The 23,766-nt window shown below is 43.7% G+C and overlaps 1 protein-coding gene across 8 annotated transcripts in view; it reads right to left on the bottom strand.

Annotated features, from left to right (window-relative positions):
- The window catches only part of CHD6 (chromodomain helicase DNA binding protein 6), a 171,004-nt gene that overhangs the window by 21,741 nt on the left and 125,497 nt on the right, over positions 1-23,766 (bottom strand). For all 8 annotated transcript variants that reach the window (XM_024559595.4, XM_053927248.2, XM_053927255.2 and 5 more), the window contains exons 24-27: positions 20,148-20,237; positions 17,945-18,048; positions 13,485-13,614; positions 11,802-11,862 (exon numbers count right to left, since the gene is read on the bottom strand). In XM_024559595.4, the coding sequence (XP_024415363.2) occupies positions 11,802-11,862; positions 13,485-13,614; positions 17,945-18,048; positions 20,148-20,237 (385 nt within the window). The remainder of the gene's footprint in view (positions 1-11,801; positions 11,863-13,484; positions 13,615-17,944; positions 18,049-20,147; positions 20,238-23,766) is intronic.

The following is a 23,766-nucleotide window of genomic DNA, read 5'->3' as shown; positions in this document are numbered from 1 at the left end:
ATTTAATAGCCATTTCACAAGGCTGTGCCCGCAATTTGGTGGTGGGAGAGTATCACGCTCCTGTTCATTGTGGTTAGCTTACTTCATAGCAACAGACGCCACTTCACAGCAACAGACGCCGCTTCCCAAAACACAACTGCTCTAGGAACGGGACCTGATGGTGCAAAATCCCGGGAATTTAAGATTAAAATCATAATCTAAGCCTCCAAATGAAACTGGAGTAACATCACAGGCATGGGCTTATCCAAGTTGGAGCATTTGTCAAACTGGCTCTAACAGGTTCCTTCCCGACCCCCTTCTTGGTCTCAGCAATGGAACTTTAAAAGAAGAACGTGTGGCAGACTGAGTGTGGCCCCCAGCCCAGGACAGTCACTCTCTGGTCCCTTACAGAAAATGTCTGTGGCCTCCTGGATGAGCACAAAGCACAGGGACCAGTCCCCCAGGGACGGTAGGACTGGAGGGACACCTACAACGGGCAATGGTTAAAATTCAAACCACTCCCTTGGGCCCCTCATACCGGGGAAGGACCTGAAGGAGGAAACCCTGAAAAGGCAAAGAGGAGTGAGGCCCATTTTCTGAAGACATCTCTTTCTTGCCAGAATAGCTGACATTACCGACAACTATGTGTTACTTAAGCACCACACGAAACCCTGTATGTGACGTCTCACTTATTTCTCAGGACTGCTTCACGAGGTAGAAACTACCACTACCCACATTTTACAGCCCACAAGCCATGGAAAGGTTCTGTAGCTTGCCCAAGGTCACACAGCTAGTAAGTGGCAGAGCTGGGTTTCCAACACAGCAGTCAGACGAGAGCCTACACTTTCAACCACCAGCTATGAAAAAAGGAGTGACGGGAGAGGCCGGCTGAACACCCGTTCTGGAGAAGAGTACTTAGAATCGGAGAAGGCCAGTTTAATCTCTCTGCCTTGGCCCAAACTGTTTCTTGCCATCTAACGTCTGTGAGGAGTGGGAACCACAAGAAGGTCTGCCACACCATTTTGAAGGCACACCTCATGCCATCTCATCCCCTTCCACTGTTTAGAGGGGGCTAAAAAAAGAGCAAAAAATAACTGAGCATACCATGCCTTAATATCCTTTCCGGCCACAGAACATTTTTCAGTATCCTTATAGTGTCTATGGAGATCCTTTGGATGCCGAAATTTGTAATTACATACCCTTTCAGACTGAAGATGTCCTACTGCCTATAAAATGTGGGAGCCAGGCACCAGAGCTGTCATGCCGCCTGTGATGGCACACGGGACACTGCCGTGCGCATCCGTGCCCCAAGCCCGCAGGGCTGGCTCCCAGCTTGCTGTGAGGCATCCGGCTTTGTCTTCCAGTCCATCTAAAGGTTTCTATTGGTGCCCAGTTAGTAAACATCAAGCCCCTTTTTCTGAACCCTGCCCTCTCTTGGAGGCACTTCCTCCCTCTAGAAATGACAGAATGGAGAAGAGCTAGCTGGCTTACCAGGAGTCCCAGTGAAAAAGATGTCCTAACCTTAGTGAACGACCACTTTGTGGGGGTGTGTGGAGTGCACAGCAGGGGCAGACCAGGGCCACAGGAGCACACCGAAGGCCGGGGTCGGAGTGTGTAGTTCAACACTTGGTATCGCAAGTTCTGTCTGTGTGAAGCAATCTGGAAGAAACGTCACCTTCAAAGAGGTATGAACCAGCCATTTCAGAGGGAAGGGTCCCAGAGAGTGTGACAAGAACGTCACAACAAAGGAAACTGACTGCAACAGGCACCGTCTCCATCTTGAGCACACATGTGGTTTGGAGTCTGACAGCCCACTGCTCTCTGGCCTGGGACAAGATGTTTCGATCTCTCTCAAGCTCATTTCTGTATTTGTAAAGTGGAGATAATAATACTTTATAGGGTGACCGTGAGGAGCAAATGAGTCAATCAGGTAAAGTGTTTGATCTGCTGGCACAAAGCAAATGTCCAACAAATGGGAGCTGGGACGGAGGAAATACTAATGAGCAGCCCCAACCCCTAGGTAATCACTTAGTATTTCCATTTTCAACTACTGGGTTGGCTAAAGTTCATTTGGTCTTTTTTCTGTAAGATGGCTCTTAGTAGCACTGAGTGGTCTTTAACTTCATTTGAAACAATTTTGTTAGATTACATTGTGACAGCTGCCATATTAGCATGCATTTAAAAAACTTATCAAAATTGGTAAATTTTTGTTTAGTCATTATAACATTGAAGATGGAAGAAAATACGTAACATTTTCAGCATATTATGCTTTATTATTTCAAGAAAGGTAAAAACACAACTGAAATGCAAAATGATTTGTGCAGTGTATGGAGAAGGTGCTGTGGAAGATGGAACACGTCAAAGGTGGCTGATTAAAACTATTCAGATCCTGGCTGTGTGGCTCAGTTGGCTGGAGAGTCATCCTGTGCACCAAAAGGCTGCAGGTTTGATTCCCAGTCAGGGCACATACCTAGGTTGTAGGTTCGATCCCCGGTGGGGGTGTGTACAGGAGGCAACCGACTGATGCTGTCTCTCAAATCAATAAAAACATATCCTCGGGTGAGGATTAAAAAATAAAATAAAATAACTATCTGAGCTTCCTCTTTTCTAGTACAGGGATCAGAATAATGCCTAACTGATGGGGAAACATGCTTTGTGAAGTACTCCACATTCGAAAACCACTGTTTGAGTTCAGAGAACCCTCAAACTCTTGACTCGTAAGAGTGATTTCTCAGTTCCTAACCGAAATTTCCTCACAATGGGATCGGACCATTTCAGGCCTATTTCTCCATAAGAGTTTTCCCAAGCTCGCTGTGCGATGACAACATCCCCACTCACACAGACCTTGCTTCAGAGGCACCTCGAGTCGGAACAGCTACGGAGCAAGGACAAGACGCACTATTACACGACTATATGAGTGAAAGTTGTGCCAGTACTTGCTCCTACTTCTGTTCAAAGACATGTTAATCTCGCAACATACACAGTTTGGTAGAGAACAGTTTCATTTATAATTCTAGGCTCCAAACCATTCCAAACACAAGCAAACTTTTAGACTGCTTTGCGCTTTCTGTAGTTCATGGACTCCAGCTGCGCCTGAAATCCGTTTGCCAAAGTTCTTTTGGTATTGAAACAGAGAGAGGCTGGGGAAAGGGAGGAGACTAGATCTTCTCAAATGTCCCTTTTAACTCTAATGTTCTATGATCCTCTGCCCGCCATATTTTAAGAAGACAACTGTCACAGTGTACTCTGCAAGGCGCCAGAGCAGTGAGGGGTCTGGAGACGATGTGATATGAAGAAAGGCAGAGAACTAGGGATACTTTTCCTGCAAAGACATTTAAAGAGATTAAGGTTGCTAGCTGGCCTCAATAATTTAAAATACTATCAGAGAGGGAAGAAAGAAGAGTTTTATTCTTTGCAGTACCAAAGAAAACTAGACACGATCTATAGAATCAACTGGCAGCCAGATATCTGGGTCAGCATAAGGAAGTATCAGCCAACAACGAAATGGGCTTCCTTGGAAGGCAGCACATTCCTCCTCTTTTTCCCACGGACTCCTGGAAGTACCTGACCCCTGACAGCGAAGTTGTGGAGGGGCTGGAACACTCGGAGGCTACTCAGACGTGTGCCAGGGCGCCTTGCAATGCTGAGATTCTTCCATTCTATTAGCTGTTAATCCTTCCATGCCCATGTCTGTGTAATTCAGACAAATGACCCTAGTTATGGGTGATAGGCTCTTTGGGCTTCTTTGACCCTGCCTGACAATCTGCCTGAGGACAGACATGGGAGAAGGAAACACCCAACCAGTGTCTTCAGCGCAGGAGGTATGGGGTGAGAGGGCAACAGGCCTGCTTCCGATGTTGGCTGTGCTTCTATATAAGTCGAGCTTAATCTGTTATACAATCTGTCCACCTCAAAATCTGGGGGAAGTCATTCTCCATTTAATCTGCTTTTGATTATATTCTATTTATAGCCCAGGTTTCAGGAGTTTGAAGAACAAAATAAATAATACAGGCATTAATTTTATAAGTGAACCAAAACATGGTTCCAGAGGAGTTTTACCTTACTGTAAGAAAACAAGTTATTCTATCAGCTCTGTTGCAACCCTTCCCCCCGCCCCCCGCCCCCCTCAGGGTGCCTGAGCTCTCCAGGATCAAAGACCGAGTGCTTAAGCAGGAGGACTTTACTGGGACCAGCTCTTGGCAGGGCCTGGCCTGCAGCTGGCCCGGTGGCTGCCTTTTCGTAGAAGCTGCTGCTTGGGGGAAGGCACGTGTATGTGCAGCTGAAACGCTGTCTACTTCCGTGATTACGAAAAGAATACTTGATTGGGAAAAAGAATGCCAGAATATTGAGGCCACATCTAGTTTGAACTCTAACATCTAGTAGCTGTGAGCATTTGGCAAAGTTCTTTTCACTTCCTGGGCCCAACTGTTCTCAGCTCTCAAAGGAGGGCGGTGACATCCGAAGTGTTAACCTCACATGGCTGAGATGAAAATCAAATGAAAGAAGTGGAAAAAGTGCTTTGGAAAGAGTCAAGTTCTATATGAATACAAGGTATTACTTTCATTTCTTTGGTACTAAAGTTGTTTTCCACGGGAAAACATATACCAAATTCCAGATGAAAAGAAGTGACAGTCTTAGTTGGGGTCCAAATGGCAGAATTTGGGATGTTAACTGTCAAGACTAGAACCCAATTTCCTTCTGGTCCGGGGCCTGAACCTCCATGCTCATTTGCTTCAATTCACTGCTTCTCAAACCTTGGGGTAGATATGGAAACACAGCTTTGAAAATTAGTATTTTCCTGTTCTGGGAAAAGTGCTGTGATTATTACTATTACAGGAATCAGAGCTGCTAAGTTTCAGGCGGTGACCAGGAGAAGACCAAAGGTTACTTTGGTAATGGGCTTAGCTGCGGACAACGCAGTAGTAACCTCTGGGATCCGGAATCTGTGAAATTCTGATAGATTCATTTGCTCCACTCCTCAAAGTCAGAGAACATATAGTAAATAGTGCTTGAGGCCTGGTAAGATCTCAGTCCTCTTATGCAAAGTCCCACAAACTCATTTGTGAAATGCAATGCAGACTTATGCTTCTGGGAAGATGCACATTTCTTCATTCCTCACTCGAAGCACAACTATACGTGTCTGAACACTATAACACTATTCATAAAACAAACATCCTAAGAAAACTCTGAAAGGTAAAGAGAAGGCAGATCATGTAGGGAGCTTGGGACACAAGGAATGACACAGTGGTGAGTTCTCTGGGTCTTCTTCATTGCATTATATATCTGAGATTTGGAGGTAAAGAAGCTGGCTACCTGGAAATGACAAATGACAAATGACAAAAACAAAAACAAACAAAAAAATGCCTTCCAAAGAAGCCCGCTCTAGCAAAGGACCAGGGAAAGGGGAAGTTAAAAATTCACAAAGTATAGGACAATACCCATTATATTCCAGTCCAATGACAAGGAAAAAGCTGTGACTCAGGATGCCCACACCAGCAAAGGCTGAGTGAGGAATCTAGACTTCACCTTCACCAGGTTGTAATAAAGAACCCCATTCCCCTACTGGGGTGGTGTCAAAGAGCCAACAGGGAGTGGGACTTTCAGCCCTGATAGTAATGAGATGCCCACCCCCACTCATGATGTCAGCAAAGACTACGCGGAGAGCTGAACTTCCGTTCCTGCCCAGCAGTAATGAGAAACCCCCCACCTTGGGTGTCCTCAGGGGCTGACTGCGAACACGAATTTTTCTGCTCCCACCTGTTGGTAACAAGGCAGTGAGGTACCCACTCACTGTTCCCCTGAAAGAGAGGTGTCAGAGGTAGTCGGCTAAAACAAAAGTTTTAAATAAGATCCTGAGTCTCACAATATAATAACCAAAATGTCTAGGTTTCTCTCAAAAATCACTTACCATACCAAGAACCAGGAAGATCTCAAACTGAATAAAAAAAGATAATCAACAGATGCTAACACTGAAATGACAGAGATTTTATAGTTATCTGACAGAAGAATTTAAAGCAGTCACCAATGAGTAACCCTGAGCACACTCACCACTAATGAAAACAAAAAGTTCCAGCAAAGAAATAAAATCCAAAGAACCAAAGTGAAGTTTTACATAGGAAAAGTATAATAACCAAAAATAAATAAAAAATAAAGAACCCTGAATGGATAGGCTCAACAGCAGAATGGAGAAAGAAAAGAATCAGTAAGCTAGAAGACAGAAAAACAGAAAGCACCCAATGTGAACAACAGAGAGAAAGACTAAGGGACGATAACAAGAGACCTAATGCTCATATCATCAGAGACCTAGACGGGGAGGGAAAACGGCTTGAAGAAACAATGGCTGAAAACTTCCCAAATTTGACAAAAGACGTACACCTACAGATTCAAGAAGCTGAGGAAACCCAAGTAACATGAATTCAAAGAAATCTACACAAAAACATTACAGTAAAACTTCTTGAAAACTAAAGACCAAAAAAATCTTGCAAGCATCAACAGAGAAGACACCTTAGCAGTGGGGGAAAAACAACTTGAATGACAGTGGATTTCTCATCAGAAACCAAGGCAGCCAGAAGGAAGTGGCACAACGTTTTTCAAGAGCTGAAAAAAAGAACCGCCAACCCAGAATCCTACCTATATCCAGTGAAAATTCTGGGCTGGCCAAAAAGTCCGTTTTTTTCCATAAAATAAAAGACACATTTTTCATTTTCACCAATAACCTTATTGATTTGGATATTTGGATTATGTCGGTTATCTCCCATGTGGGATAACATTGATTGTTCTCAGTTAATGGCTCCATTTGATCGCCATCAACTTCAACTGGTCTACCCAACCGTGGCGCATCGTCCAGCAAGAATCTCCAGCACGAAACTCTGCAAATCACTGATGCCATGTTCCATCAGTCACAGCACTTTCTCCACACACCGCACAAACCTTTTTATGCGTTTCAGTTGTTTTTATTTTTCTTGAAATAATAAAGCATAATATGCCAAAAATGTTGTGTATTTTCTTCCATCTTCAATATTAAAATGGCTATGGAAAAATTTACCAATTTTGATATATTTTTTTAAATGCATGCTGATATGACAGCTGTCACAACACAATCTAACAAAATTGTTTCAAATGAAGTTAGAGACAACTAAGTACTACTAGAGTCATCTCATGGGAAAAAAAAAAAAATGAACTTTTTGGCCAACCCAATATCCTTCAGGAATGAAGGGAATATTAAGACATCTAAGATAAAGAAGACTAAGATCACTGTCACCAGCAGAAATACCCTAAAAGAATGGCTCCGGGAATTTCTCTGAATAGAATAGTTGGAACATCACGAAGAAGAAAGAACATACTGAACAAAAATACGGGTAAATAAAGTAGACTTTACTTCTCTAGCATTTTCTGAATTGTATTTGACAGTTGTAACAAAAGTTAAAACAATGATATGACTGTAAATGTATACAGAAGAAATATTTAACACAGTTATATTATAAACTGGGAAGGGTGAAAGACAGAAACTACAAATAAGGTGCTACACTTTACTTGAATTGGTAAAATTGAAGATACTAGTGGGCTGTGATATATTATGTATATATAATACCTAGAATAATCACTAAAAAGCTATAGCTAAATCAAAAAGTAATCGTAAACAAATATTTAGGGAACCCAGAGGAAGACAGGAAAAAGAAAACAAAAAATTAAAAAGCAGAGAAAACAACAAAATGTCAGATTTCAGCCTATAGGTATCAATACTACATTAACTGTAAATGGCCCAATACACCGACCAGAAGACAGAGACTGGCAGAACGCATTAAAAAATGTGACATGATTATATGCTGTTTATAGGTAACACTTCCAATATAATGATACAAGTAGGTTGAAAGTAAAAAGACAGAAAAAGGTATCATACAAATATTAGTCAAGGAAACAAGGAGTAGCTGTAATATCAGATAAAGTATACTTCAGAGCATAAAACGCTATCAGAGACATCATATAACGATAGCAGCGTCAATCCACCAAGAAGACATAAATCCTAGACGTGTATACACCAAACAGAGCTGCAAAATATGTAAATCAATCTGACAGAACGGAAGGGAGAAACAGACAAGTCGATACTTACAGTCGGAGACTTCAACACTCTGCTCTCAAAGCCTGATGAAGCAACTAGACAGAAAATCAGTCGGGATACAGACCTCAACAACAGTACCAACCGAGAGAATCTAAAGTGACATTTATACAACACTCCACTGAACAACAGCACGATACACATTTTTTTCAAGTGCCCGTAGAACATACCAGATAGACCATATCCTGGGCCATAAAACCTTAACAAGTGTAAAACAACTGAAACAATACAGAGCATGCTCTCTGAACACAATGTAATCAACCTAGAAATCAAAACCAGAAAAATAATGGGTAAGTCTCCACTGGAAAGTAAATTATACATGTCTAATAACCCATAGTTCAAAAAAGAAGCCTCAACAGAAATTTTTTTGAAATGCATAAACTGGAAATGGAACCACAACATAGTAAAATTTGCAGGACACAACTAAAGCAATGCAGAGAGGGAAATGTATAGCACTGAATATATACATTAAACAAGCAAGAAAGTATCAAATCAGTAATCTAAGCGCCCACCCCAAAAATCTGGGTAAGGAAGAAAATAAAACCAAAGCAAGCAGAAGGAAGGGAATAATAAAGAGCAGAAATCAGTCACATTAAAAACAGAAAAACAGCCCTGGCTGGTATTGCTTAGTGGACTCAGTGCCGGCCTGTGAACCAAAGGGTCACCGGTTCGATTCCTAGTCAGGGCACATGCCTGGGTTGCAGGCTGGGTCCCCACTTGGGGATGTGAAGAGGCAACCTATTGATGTATCTCTCATACATCTATGTTTCTCTTCCTCTCTTTCTTCCTCCCTCCCCCTCTCTCTAAAAATTAATAAATAAAATCTTTAAAAAACAAAAACAATAGAGCAAATTAATGCAACGAAGAGTTGATTCTTTCAAAAGATAAAGTAGACAAATCTCTAGCAAGGTAAATAAAGGAAAACTGCCAATATCAGGAATGAAATAGGGAATTTCACCACGAATTCTGCAGACATCAAAAGGAAAACAGAGTATGATGAACAACTCAATACACATACATTTGACAACTCCGATGAAAGAGATCAATTACTTGAAAATCACCAACTATCACAACTTATCCAATATAAACAGACAACTGGATTTATAATTTAAAAACTCCCCCAGAAGCGCTCTCCAGGTCCAGATGTTTTCACACATTTAAATAACTAACATTTAATAACTAACATTTAAATAACTAACACCAATTCTAGACAACCTCCATCAGAAAACAGGAGCAAAGGGCATATCCATTTCACTTCCCGAGGCTAACATTACCTCGATCAAAACCACACAAAGACAGTACCAAAAGACAACCACAGAAACAATGTCCTTCATGAATAGAGATGCAAAAACCCCGAAGAATATCTTAGCAAATAGAATTCAACAACAAAAACCATACACCATAACCAAGTGGAGTTTATCCTAGTTTATCCAGGGATGTAAGGCTGGTTCAATATTTGAAAATCAATCCAAGTAAACTACCATATTAATAGGCTAAATAAATAAGAAGTTACATGACCGTATTAATTGGTACAAAAAAATGTACCTGACAAAATCCAACATCCGTGTATGATCCCAGAAAATCAGGAATACGGGAGAGTATCTTCATCTTCAGTGCAGGACATCTCCAAAACCCTTGCAGCCATCACTACACTCGATGCGGAAAAACCGAATGCCTAACTCCTAACACCAGAACAGGGCCCGGGTGTCTGCTCTCATCCTCCCCGGTTGCACACAATGCTGGGTGTTTCAGACAGTGCAGTAACGCAAGAAAAGAAATACACGGCACATAGATCAGAAAGGAAAATACGTAACTGCCTATTTGCAGGTGACAGGTTTGTTGACATAGAGAATCTCAAGAGACCTACAAAAATCTCCTCGAATTCATATAAATGGGAAGATATGTAGTAAAAGCTTCAATATAGTAAAAAAAAAAAAATCAATATAGTAAAGGTGTAAATTTTCCCCAAAGTGATACGGGTTTAATGCAATTCCTATCAAAATTGCATCAAGAATTTTTGTAGATATAGGTAAGATTATTCTAAAACTTATATGGAAAGGCAAAGGAACAAGAAAACTAAAATAATTTTTATGAAGAAATGAGATGAATCAGTCTACCCAACTTAATACATAGCTAGAGTAATCAATATATATGCTGTTGATCTATAATAAACAGATCAAAGGAACAGAACAGAGAGCCCAGAACAGATCCGCACAACCATGTCCCACCGATTCTGCGGCCAAGGTGCCAGCGCGACTCCTCTGAGCAAAGACAGCTTTTAGAAACAAATGGTTCCACAGCAGTTGGTGTCAATGGGGAAAGAAAACGAACCTCAATCCAGCACTCTGCTTTTATATGAAAATTAACTTGAAATGGATCATGGACTTACATGTAAAACTAAAAAACTTTTAGAAAAAAATAGAAGAAAATCTTCAGCATCTAAATATCGGCAGAGTTCTTAGATTTGACACCAAAAACATGATCTATAAAGAGAAAAAACTGAAAGTTGGATTTCATCAAAATTAACAACTTTTGTTCTATGAACGACAATGTGAACAGGATAAAAAGACAAACTACCAGATGGAAGAAAATATCTGTAAACCATGTATTTGACAAAAGACTAGTATCTAGAATATGTGAAGAACTATCAAGTATCAACAGTGAAACAAAGAAAGAAACAATGCAGTTAGAAAATGGGCAAAGGACATGAAGGAGCACTGCACTGAAGAGGTATACACACGGCAGTTCAGCGTACAGGAAGATCAAACCCCATGAGCCACTTGGGAGATGAAAACGAGACCATGAGCTATCGCTACGTACCTATGTGGACGGCCCAACTGAGAACGGTGACGACACAAAAGCTGGTGAGAGTGACGGCACACTGCTGGTGGGCACGCAACATGGAACAGACGCTCCGGAGGGCGGTGTGGCAGTTCCGTGAAAAGCTAAACATGTACTGCCATATTACCCAGCAACTACACTCCTGGCATTTATCCCAGAAAACAGAAATGCACGTCCACTCAGAATCTGCGTGTAAATATTTACAGCGGTATGGTACCAGTCGAAAACCAGAAACGACTCCATGTCCTTCAGTGGATGAACAGTGAGACAAACTGTGATGCCTCCACCCACAGAATACTACTCAGTATTCAAAAAGAATGAATTTTTGTTACGGACAACAACCTATGGGGAATATGCTTAATGATGAAAGCCAATACCCAAAGATTACATGTTGGATGATTCCATTTATATAATATTCTTAAAACATCAAAATTACAGAAATGGAAAACAGGTTAGTAGCTGCCAGGGGTTAAGAAGGAGGTGAAGGCAGGAGGGAAGGAGAGGCGGCTCTAAAAGGGCAACATGAGGGAGCTCTGTGGTCATGGAAACGTCAGGGCTCTCATCAATGTCAACTTCCCGGTTGTGATAGTGTACACCAGTTTCAACGAGAGGTTCCCAGGTGGGGAAATGCATATAAAAGGTACAGGGACCGCTCTGTGTTGTCTCTTACAATCACACCTAGAATCTACAGTTATCTCAAAGTTAAAAGTTTCTTCAGAATGAAAGCACAATGCAGTCTGTATGTTGACAATTTGTACAAGATGCTGTGGAAAAGGCAATCAAATTCCCCAAGACCAGGGCTAAGATGGGGCTTTCTCTCTCCAGACTCGATGGTAGGGACTACGAGACAGCACATTTGACTCACTGTTTGCTTCTGCAGGCCATCTACTTTGTCTTCAGAGTTGTCTTCTTTATCCACGTTGCCTCTAAATGAAAGTAAAAATAAATGAATAAATAAAAAGGCATCACACACCACCTAGGAGGTCTTTGGCAACCAGGGTGCTTGTAAGAAAACCCCCTAAATCACAGAGCATAAAGAATAGTAGTAGATCCCTTTCCTCACAGGCCTCAAAATCTTGGTTTTTCCAATGTCCTAACTTCTACGGGCAGGGACCTCCACTCAACTGAGGCTTCAGCTTCGACTCAGTCAAGTTGAGAAGCCAGCTAATCAACAATGATTCTATCATAGAGAAGTAATCACTACCCATCAACGGTCATCTGGATATGTGGCTTTGATAAAAGAAGACTCTACCGAAGGCTGTGCAAAGCGAGCCAGTCCCAAGGTGCCAACCCCCAAGTCACAGTAGGATGAATCTTCTTGCAGAATCACTTACTTTTGGCTGCGGTCACTTTCTCAAAAGGGAGCTCTGCCGAAACTTCCAAGAAAGGACATTTCGCCCTCTGTGCCATCTACCACTTGTCTCTAGGTTAGATGCCTAATGTCTTCTCTCGTGAGATTCTTAACTATTGCTGATGTCTACCTGCTCTTCACAACTCCTCCTAAAAATCGCCTTTGAAGTATTCCTGTCTCAAATGCTCTTACCTTTGCTGCTCAGACCACGGAGGCAGGAGAACCTCCTCTCTCACTGCTTGACCACAGAAAGAACAGCCACCCCGTAAAGAAACGAACCTTATGCCACATTCAGGTACCTCACTCAGGCATGCTTTCCCTGACCCAGAAAATGTAACAACAACACAGGTCACTGGGTATTTGTTAATATCTCTGGGGCTGCATCTTTATTCTCTGCCCAAAGGAAACACCTCTGGGGTAGAGAATGTTATCATAGCCAAAGTGTTAAGCAGGGGCTAAGAGCAGATGGAAAATGCAGTTCACTCTTTTCTCCGCCTTAGCAGGTAGTGAAGGGCCCCTGGCAATCACGTCCAGGCCTGGCCACAGCCCCAGGCAATGAAAAGCAATATATGCCACTTTGGGGGAGAAGATCAGGTCAACAGCTTACCAAACAGAAAGCAAAAGAACCAGTTTTTGGCTGTTCATTTAGCTTTCCTATGAATTTACACATTTGGAGATTGTGCCAATAATAAATAAAATTCAGGCAAAGAGGAGGCTTCTGTACTTTTTCACACCCAATTCAGGGATAAGGCTTAACTGTTGTGGCTGTCAGGCAGTGGCTCCCAACTCTACCTTAGCTACGGACCATGCGACCCTTAAATAGTGCTGGGGTTTCATCTGAGGAATTCCAGAGTCAGGACACCTGTGTTCGTGACTCTTCTTAGCTTTCCACCAGGTCTGAGTTCTCCTTTGAGAATCCTCTGACCGGGCGAGAGACGAGGATAAGGAGCAGCTTGGGGAACCCATGAAAGACAGGAACTGGTACTTGGTTCAAAGTGCTTCAGGTCAAAGAACAGGCCTGAGGTGTAACAGGGTGTAACCAAAGCAGCCACTCTGGAAGGCCGCCCCAGCATGGCAAGGTTTAACAGAGAAGCCAGCCGTGAGAAAGAGACTGTCAGTGTGCTGGGCACATGTGGAAGGGGTCACAGAGTCGTGGCATGACATGTTACATCCCAGTGGGCCTAGGCAACTTCTCACCTCTCAGGGATGTCTGCGGTCCCATCCGCAACACCCTGTTCTGCAGACAGGGACTTCTCATCTGGCATCCCGACCTTCTCCAGGAAGCAGAGTGCTGGGTCGGCTCGCATGGCATTGTACCGCTCATACCCTGCTCAGGAGCAATGCGAAATGTCAGAAGTCAGGTCAGAACTCACAAAATCGGCCCTGGGCCCTAGACAGTCATTTCGTTTCCCTTATTAAGTAAAAACAAAACAAAAATACTTATTTAAGATGAACTGGATCTTTTAAGATATCCTCTCAGATGAAGATCCTTGAGTTAAAGTTGATACTTCGGGGTAGTGCTTGACCAAAAGTGAAAGCTTGTATTAATCCTGTGTGTCTGAAACACAGGTATGGATACAATTCTCACTCGCTTGCTTCTTTGGACAGACAGCAAAGGGAATCAGGCAAATTGGTTTTACAATTTCTTCCTCTCATCCCCCAATTCTGGACACCTTGTTACTTCCTGCATGAGCCTTGTTTGCTTACAGTCTAATTTTATCCCATGCATAAAAAAGGGAAGCTGAACATAGTGATGGATGCAAGGGATGAAATATAAAGAGGACTGTGGTTGTTAATTAGATTACAATGGGTTTGTTGCCTCTGTATTCACCTAAGTACAAAATCCTGAATCCACTGGCCAGGGCTTTGGAATTGCCCCTCGTCACATCCTCAAAGTCAAAACAGATGGAAAGTTTTTGAAAGACCTCAAAAGGGAGGCAAAACAATGAAAAAAATAACACTTTTATTTTGACAAAGCCCATGCATGATAATTTATTATTTCATTGAATCTAATGTAATCTTACACCGAGACAGGATTTGGTCATGTAAAAGATCCACATCTACATTACTGCATTAGCCTGGGTAGGAACCCCTTTATGAGCATCAAAGCCCTTCCCCTGTTGCTCCTAGCAAACAGAGCCAATTTCTAGCTCCACAGTATGTACAGAGAGACCGTCACACGTGCTGGAAGATGCTGTATCTTACAAGAGAACCAGCTTGGGTGGGTGGAAATAACAGACTTGATTTTACTTTGTTGGATGTCATTTTTATATTGTTTTTTGTTCTATCACTGTCCACGCAGCTCTATCCTTCACCATGTAGGCAGCACCTGGTACTTTTTCTCTGAGGAGTTATGGTGCTCATCTTTTAATCCAAGTGACTGTTCCATCTCGATGACAGATGCTGCCTGCATGAGACATATGACAGGAGGCAGTGGGCTGCTTTATGTTCTTCTTTAGTCACTTATTCCATAAGGCTATTACGGAAATATGATCACAGGCTGCCCGAAGGGCAACATCCAGCCAGGAGAGGGTCTGATTTAGACTCTGGAGGAGAATGGGCCCATGAAGCCAAACACAGGCATCTGTCTAACAAAGTCTAGGCTGATTCAAAGGTACCGCCCAACTAAACAGGCCTAGTCCTATCCAAGAGGGAGCTAGGATGCATGTGTGGCTCAGGACCAGCCCACAGCACTGGGTTTTCCCAATCTTTAGCGGGTGTCTGCTAAACTCATCATATACTACAATGGGCACTGAGGGCATTGCACATAGCACCTTCCTGGCATCTGCCCCTGGGCCTTGACTTCGAATACCAAGTTCACCTCAACTAGCAGTCTGGGAGAGTATGAATGGAATGAGCGATGTTATCATCTTAAGGTCTCACAGGTATGCTCAGGAAATCCTAGGAATTAACTTATACTCCCTCCAACCCCCACCAAAACCCCTGCTTTGTAGAGCAGAAGAGTTTTAAATTTGAAGTGGCCTTAGACATCATCTAGCTGACCCTTCACCATTTTTGACAGGAGACTAAGAGATAAGAGAGGTAAATGGATTAATCTCACTACCCAAAAACCTGATCAGGGAGGGATATGAAACTTGCAGGTGTGGTGCCAATATTAACTTGCCTTTCCTAGGAGAGAAAGGGTCTTGGGCCTCCTTGGAGTCCCGCCCTCTTTTACGTATTCTGAAGCGACACTGTAAGTCACATCTTCCTGCTGAATTGTACCTGTCATCATTGTGGATTGACCCTTTGTGTTCTGAGTTATGCTTTTTACCTTAAAGACTTATCGTACGATAGTGGCTTTGCCGTACCAGGTTTTCGCTTTGTTTTGGTTGTTGGTATTTGCCTGAAATACCTGGTTTCGCCCCTCCAATGTCAATCTCATTCTACCTTCCACCTTCTCTTCTCTTTCAGGTCCCCATTGCTTCATTTCTCAGAAACACGCTCTTCCAGTCTGCTTCCCTGGGCAAGTGAGAGAGCCTTTCCCTGCCCTCGTTTCCTGTAGGGGCTTGTTTCCTGTGTCAGTGTGGGTGTTAAACACCCAGACCCTCTGGTCTGCTGTCCTATCAGCTCCTGAGCTTTCAGCTCTCACTTCAAGTGACCTCTCCATTTGGGGATTTCCTTTTTCATCTCTTTCAGGTTCAGCTATGCAGTGTAACACTGTCACAATTCACCTAGGCTTTCTATATGCCTGCCGTCAGTGTTGGGTTGGGGAAGGGAGAGGCTTCTAAATTCCGTCTGCCATACTGCTGGGACTACAGGTACATCCCTTGACACATTGTCGCAATTAGAGATCTTGCAACGTGCTCCAAAGTCATCACTAAAATGAGACGCAGGGTCAGTCGACTTTCCTGCACACATCCAGTGTAGATGCTCTGGGATGTGGTTGCCTCCAGCAGCCTGTCTACTTCTAGGTTCTTTCCAAAATTAGAACCAGGTTTTAGTTACACTGTAGTCCTTGTCCTTAGTAGGGAGGCTTCTTCCCACTTCAGAGTTGAGTTCTAGCCCTGTACTGTCCAACAGAGGAGCCACACATGGCTATTTTAATTAAAATTACAAAAAATAAAAAGTACAGTTACTCATTTCTATTAGTTGCATTTCGAGTGCTCAACAGCCACAGCCTCCTCTCTAGCAGACTTCCAGTGAAGAAAAAAGACATTTCCACGATCCAAGGTAGTTCAGTGGTAGCACTGTTCTAGCCCAACCCCAGTGGTCTGACAAAGAGCTCTCGGCAGCACTGGTCCGGGACCCTGAAGCCTGCACTTTTAACACCAGAATCCAAGTTTTGGGGGGATTCCTCATTAAAATATCCCTCTGTATCCAGGGAAGCTTGGTTCTAGGATACTCCTGAGGATACCCAAATCCACAGACACTCAAGTCCTTTGTTTAAAATGGCATGGTATTTGCGTATAATCTATATTTGCAAAGACTGCTACAGCAGGGGAGCCTACGTAGTAACACTGCAGTCACATGGATTCAGCGTAGTACTTGGAATGGCAAATTCAAGTTTTGCTTTTTGGAACTTTCTGGGGGTTTTAAAAATATTTATCTGTGTTTGGTTGGATCTGCGAAAGTGAAACCCCCAGAAGCGGAAGAAATGCAACTGGTTGGCCTGTCAGAGCTGAAGAATTCTACTCACAGGGCGTGTGCTGGAACATTTACATCCCAAAGGCGAGTGACAAGCCACAGTGGAACGGCATCGAGTGTCCTGGGCAGCTTATCTATAGTGTCCTACTTAATCTCCCAACAACTCTGCAGGTCGGTTGTTTTGATGGTATTCCTCTGTACAGGTAAGCAATTCGATCAGAGATGTTTATGAGGTGCTCAAGGCCAGGCAGCAAAAGCCAGGTGGAATGAACCCTTCCTACTTTAAACCCTGCTATACAGTTTAAAACTTCAGTTAATTCACCAGGCAGAGAAGGTGTGTACCAAGCACACAGTAGTGACTGTCACCTGGCACTTTCATTATTCGCTTAACAGCTGGCTGCAAGCAAGGACCGGTGCTCAGAGCAGTGCTGGAAGTGACAGTAGGGGGCACTTACTTTAGCTTCAAAGCTGCTCAGAAACTTCTCGGACCCCTTAGTCTCTTGCTTACCACATTAAAAAAAAAAAAAAGAAAGAAAAGGATGCCCACACCATCTTCAAGTCTCAAATTTTATACCCAACAGGGCAAACCAGAAATATGGAGGCTATCTGGAATGACCTTAGAATTCTGTGTACATATGAAATGCTAAAACCTCAACATTTCCCTCATTTATTCCTTCCTGCAAGAAAAATGAGGTGCAAGTGAGAAAAAGAAGGGACAACTGTAATAGCATAAACAAGAAGACACCATTTAAAAGGAAGAAGAAAGAAGACAATAGGTGCCACCACATGCCGGGCACCTGGCCAGAAGCTGGGGCTCCAGGAGCAAAGGAACACAGGGCAGTCCCGGCCCGAGGGTGCACACAGACCTGTGTAAGGAAGACACAAGGTCTCTACGGCCACAGCAACCCTCGCAAAGCTCCCCAATGACATTAACATTCACTGCAATTTCATAGCTCACATTCACCTGGTTGAAATTCCAAAAGGGCAGAGGTAAGGGTCTACTTTCTAAGAGACTTACAACAGGACTGTGGAGTTTTCAGGAAAGGGGAGATGTTCCCTGAAATACACACCATGTTTGAACACGCCAATCAGAAGAGACTTATCGGCCTCAGCATCCCACCAATCCACCGGGATCTCCACGTAGTCGATGTCGGGCAGAGGCACTTCCAGCTCCCTGTGGAAGGAAGGGTGTAAACTCAGGGTTCCTTGAACACAGACAGAAAACAACCTAAGAGCTACTGGCTGGACCCTGGCATTAAGCCACATGCCTAGTTACATGCTTAGACACAAAGTAACAAGGATGCAGAAGGCCCTGGACCAAGGTTTCTTAAACAGGGCTTTCTGTCACCCAGTGAGCTATCCCCGCACGCGTGCTTGACACTTCTAGGCTCCACCTTAGACTGACTGACACACCTCTTGGAGAATTCACTGTCTGTCGGCCTGGGGTAGGGCCTTGGGACCTGCATGTACAAGGTAATTCTGATGTGTGCCTTCGGCTGAGAACCATGGCAAAATCCACCCATATATTATTTATGTGAAGGGAGAACACCCCTCGAATGGTTTAATTTATCCATGACCAAGTGCTGAAAAGACAAGTGTCCAAATCATCTCGGCACACCACGTAGAGATGTCGTCAGGCACGATCTGGGAGTGGGTTTGGTACATTCAGGGACGTGAGGAGAGCCCTTCAGAAAACAGGGGCCACATGTCTGTAGGGCCAAGCGTGATCATACACTGCACTGTGCCTGGCCGAGGCAAGGCTAATAACTCACCCTATGGAGTAGACACGAAGGGATTAGCAGGCCTGTACCATCAGCCCCTCTCTGAATTCTGTCCATGTTCTGAGAGCTCACACGGACACTCAGCTCACTGTCTTCATTTGTCTGGACACAGGGGGAGAACATCTACCTGCAGGGCTCCTCTCTCCCACCTCTCAGCTCCTGGGATGGTTCCTCTGTAGCATTTGAAGTTTCTTGTTCCATTGGGCTCTGCTTACTGTGACACAGGACTGACTGTCCCTTGCCAGGCCCAGCTCCCCCTATGGGATGATATCCCCCGGCCCCACCTCTCCAGGCAGTGGTCCCTGTCTGGCTCAACGGCAGGGCCCACTGCACTGCTGCATGGTGCTGTGGGCTAAATGACTTCCTGGGATGAACTATTATTCATTCCTACTGGCAACTTCTCTACAATAAGACATTAAACTGAATGAGACCAGGGAGAGCTAGGATTGAGGAAAGCAGAGGAAAGGAGGGAAGAGTGTGTGCAACGGACTCACACTCTCCATGCTCTACCTGGTTTCCACCTCTCTACATCTACCTACGTGTCTGTGGACTTGTGCCAGGTAACACATAATACAAACGACAGGACTGAATTCTGCTGCATTTATGACTCACAAATTGAACCTTTTTACCAAACACTCAACCTCCTCACCTCTCCTAAAAGTGACTATAGTAGCTACAGAAAACAGAGCAGGTCCTACCAGTTACTGTGATGATGGCTCTGGATTACAAACTGCCCAGTGGACAGGACTGTAGGTGTCCAGAAACCACAGCCCTACCCAGGTAATCTCAAAGCAGAGTTCAGTCACAACACTTCTGGTGTCCTTTGGGAATGACGGGCTCTGCACAGGGCTGGGGCAAACTGCACATGAGGGGCAGGTGAAGGAGGCTGCCTGGCCATCCCACCTATGGACTGGGACTATCAGACAGCTTCACCAACTGGAAGCTGGGAGTTTGGCTGCCTTATTCCCCCAAATGCTGGGAGGTTCCCACAAGATTCTATAGCTCCGGAAACACTACTTTACAAGACCAAGGTATAAGAGATCAAACCAGGTTGGAGATGAGAGATTAGCAAATAAAGGCGAAACATCACATGCAGAAGAGTACTAAGGCCAAGAATGGGATTCTGAGCAGAACTTCTGGTGTATACGTATCAGATCAAGCATATCAAAGTAATTAATATGCATTCTACAATGATTAATTAAGGTAGTGAAATGACTGTTCTGAAAAAGATTTTACAACAACTGCTGGGACAAAAAATTAACTTAAAACCTCCCCCAAAACTGTGTTTCCAAGGAAGTGTTTTTCTCCCTGGTTTCCTGCAGTTGACCTGATGGAACTGTCCTTGCTCCATCTCTGCCTGCTCCCCCGCCTGGGTAATTATGGGTGGGTGGCAACACAGGCCTCTGGAAGCACAGGCATATTTGCCCATTTCCAGGAATGGGCACTTTACGGCAACTCTTTACCACTGAGAGCTAGGACTGACTTATCTTACCTGGCGGGAGTTCCTTCAAACGCTTTATCAGCTGCTTCTCCCAGTATTTCTGCTTTTAGGTAGTAGAGCATCCGGACTCGCAAAAGTACCCTATGAAAGGCGAACACATTACAATGCAAACACATTAGAACATAACAGCTGCCTGTGTGCTGCCATCCTCCAACTGAAACAGGGAAGTTCTGGGCTTTCCTATGTAATTAGTGACATGATTTCCTCATTTTACACAAGAAAATGTATCATTAGCCATCTGTTATCAGTGGTCCCCACCTTTCTGGCATCAGGACTGGTTTTGTGGAAGACAATTTTTCCATGCACCAGGGTAGGGGGGATGGTTTCGGCATGAGTCAAATGCATTACACTTGGCCCGGAGGTTGGGGACTCCTGTGTTAAGTCACCCCGTGAGCCACGTGAGGCAGAGGGAAAGCAGAAACACCATTCCTCCTGGTCCTTAAGAGTACTCATCCCTTCTTCATAGCTGCAATGGCCACTTAGGCAGAGCTGCCTTCCAAGAGGTGGGTTGCCAGTTTACCAGTTTACTGAAGATGAGTCATTTTAAGTGATGACGCTTTTAAACAGTTTCACTTGTACATAGTTAGAGGAACATTTTAAAGTCCTTCTCATGGCAACAGTGTCAGAGAGTAGTGTCTTCTCCTGAGATGCTCACTTCACTGACTCTGCATGGGCTGCACTCAGGCACCAAACATGTCCAAGACAAGGCCATCGAAGGAGTATCTGCTGGGAAACTACTGTGTGCCCTGCACGGTGCTGGGTACCGTGAGGCATGTAACAGGAGCAAACGGCTTAACCCTGCTCTTGAGGAGCCCACAGCAGCCTGAGAGTGAAATGACACCAACCAAGGAAGAGTCAGAGCACGGAGGATGATAGGGGGTCAAGGGAGGGAAAGGTACACCGACGCAAAGTCAGGGTGGAAGTCAGGGTGGGCACAGAAAAGCTGGCCACGTCCCAGGAAATGCTTCATATTCACAGCTGAGCTGCAAAGAGGTCTGGAAGAATACCTGTAACTCGCTCACTACCAGTCAAGAATGAAGGCTAGCTGCTAAAAATAAAAAATAAGCCAATTTACATATACTGATATAGGAACTGATCTCTACATAAGTTGTTCAAAATTAGAAAGAAAGAAAAAAGGAAGAAAGAAAGAAAAGAAAAGAGAAAGAAGGAAGCAAGGAAGGAAATGTAAAGTGTGCTATCTTCGGGAATAAATAATATGGAAAGTGTATTATTTTCGGGGAGATAAAGAAGACTACGCTCGCCTGTGCTATCCCACGCAGAGTATCTCTGGGAGAGTCGGGTTAACAGTGGTTGCCTCTGGAGAGGGAAAGGGGGGCACTGGAGGTAGCAGAAAACCTAACATTTGAGAAAAATTTTAACACATCTGTTTATTACCTATTCAAAAGATGTTAATAATAAAAGGACTGAGGCCTCTAAAAAAGTGTAATTTCTGCCTTGACTGGTGTGGCTCAGCGACAGGTTGCCGGTTTGATTCCCAGTCAGGGCACATGCCTGGTTTGCAGGCCCAGTCCTTGGTTGAGGCGCATGCGTGAGGCAGCTGATTGATGTTTCTTTCCTTTTTCTACCTCCCTTCCCTTCTCTCTAAAAATAAATAAATAAATGAAATCCAAAAATTTTAATAAATATAAATAAATAAGATCTAAAAAAATTTAAAAACATAAGTTCTTAGATGCAGGCAGAAAGTGCCACTGTGGGCTCAAGTTTTAGGTGGCAACATAAGTGTGAGCTTTTAGATTGGAAAAAACCTTGCTTTTCTGGTACACCATTCCTTACCCTCAACTGGCAATCAACTCAAATAATTTTGAGTTTTCTTCTTTTTAAAAAAACTCAGAGAACATAATTTACAACCATCACTGATCTTTCCACCTGGCTGGCAGCCTTAGGAGGAACCAGAACAAGGGTGTTAAGTAGAGAATTCCTGTCTGCTGATACCTACCTCAGTCAGAGTAAGGCTTTCCTGAAGAGGTAAGATACACAGACCTGTCCCTATTTAAGTAAAGAGAAGCCAAGGTGTGAATATTCAGTTGTATCTATAGCACGAGAGAAGAGAATTTAAAGCCAATAGTATTCACTTCTCACGAGAAGCAATTTAATTCAGTGGGCAGATGGACACCTCCTCTTGGAGAGCCACCTCCTCCCAGTGTGAGATGATAATCCCAGTTGCAGCTGGTTTGGAACACCCTTACTTTAGCCAAATGAAACCCATTAATATTTTGGGGACAGTATTGCTTTTTCTTTCATCTCTTTATTTAAAAAAAATTTTTGCTGATATGAAATACACTTCCCAAAGTACACTCTGCATAAACTTGAATCTTGATGGGACTCTGACGAACTGAACACACATGTGCATGTAGTATCCAGATCAGGAAGCAGAGCATTTCCCCTGAAGGCCCCTGGGAACCCCTCCAGTCACTACCCCCAGCCCTGAACGAATCATCACTGTCCCGACTTAGCTGAGATTTGAAGCAGCTGCTTTTTAACTTTTTACAGTTCTTTAGACGATAAATTCATGTCCCTCAATACCAAACAATGAATAACAAACAATGCTTTGAGTACTTACTATGTGCCAACAAGTATCAGCTCACTTAATCCTCAATAATGCTAAGAGGTAGGAACTATTATGAATCCCATTTTCTAGGTGAAGACAAAGCACACAGAGGTTAAAGAATTCACCCGCTGGTCAGCAATGGGGTCAGGATTTACATCCAGGCAGTCCTGACCCCAGAGCCTGTCTTAACCCTTTTCTGCTGTTGGGGTGGCAGTACACTTGCTAATTAAGACAAATCATAATCTTAGAAGCTCAAGGGCCTGTTATGCTGGAGAAATTCTGCCTGTTTTCCATTGCATCTCAGGATAGAACTAAGACCAAGATCAAGGGGTGGAATTTCAAGGAAGCAGATTTTAAATTTAATACAAGGAAGGATAATTAATTAGAAACAACTGGTAATTAAATGAGCCTTGCTGAGAAATGGCAAGCTCCCATCAGTAGGAAGGCTCCTCAGAGGCTGGAAGACGTTCTGACAGAATTCCCACCCTGAGTCTGAGTCTCTAGGTCTTGTTGGGCCAGAACTAAAGAGGACAGTGGCTTCCAATAGATTCGGCATAACACACAGCAGTCAGCATCTTCAAACTGGAGCTGGGAGAAGTGCTTTACTGCATTATTCTTGACCCCCAGGGTCAGGCATCCACTCAGGAAAGGTCTTGCGGGGTGGTGGTGAGAAATGTTAAGAAACTCCTCGAAGTCCGAAACTGGTTCTGGTTGTCACCTGTGATCATCTCTGCAGGCGCAGAGGCAAGTTCTGTGTCAACCTCTCCAGCTCAGCCTATTTTCAGTGCTCCAGACCCACATCTATAGCTGTGGACATAACAGCCAAATGTTGCTGCTGTAACTTAACAAGGCAAAGCCTGAGTCCTTCGTTTTGCTCTTCATCTTTTAGTGAATAAAACGATTCTCATTCCGTCATGGCTCCCAGCCGTTAGGGCTGACGCTTTATGGAGTTAGCTGCTTTTGGTACTCCTCCCCACACATCATGGATTCTCCCTTAGTCACGTGTCTCATTTTGACCCTTTCTCCCCAATTCTACTCTAA

This window comes from Desmodus rotundus, chromosome 6, assembly GCF_022682495.2.
Source record: "Desmodus rotundus isolate HL8 chromosome 6, HLdesRot8A.1, whole genome shotgun sequence".
In the NCBI taxonomy this organism is placed as follows: Eukaryota; Metazoa; Chordata; class Mammalia; order Chiroptera; family Phyllostomidae; genus Desmodus; species Desmodus rotundus.
This window is presented reverse-complemented; position numbering and strand designations above follow the sequence as displayed.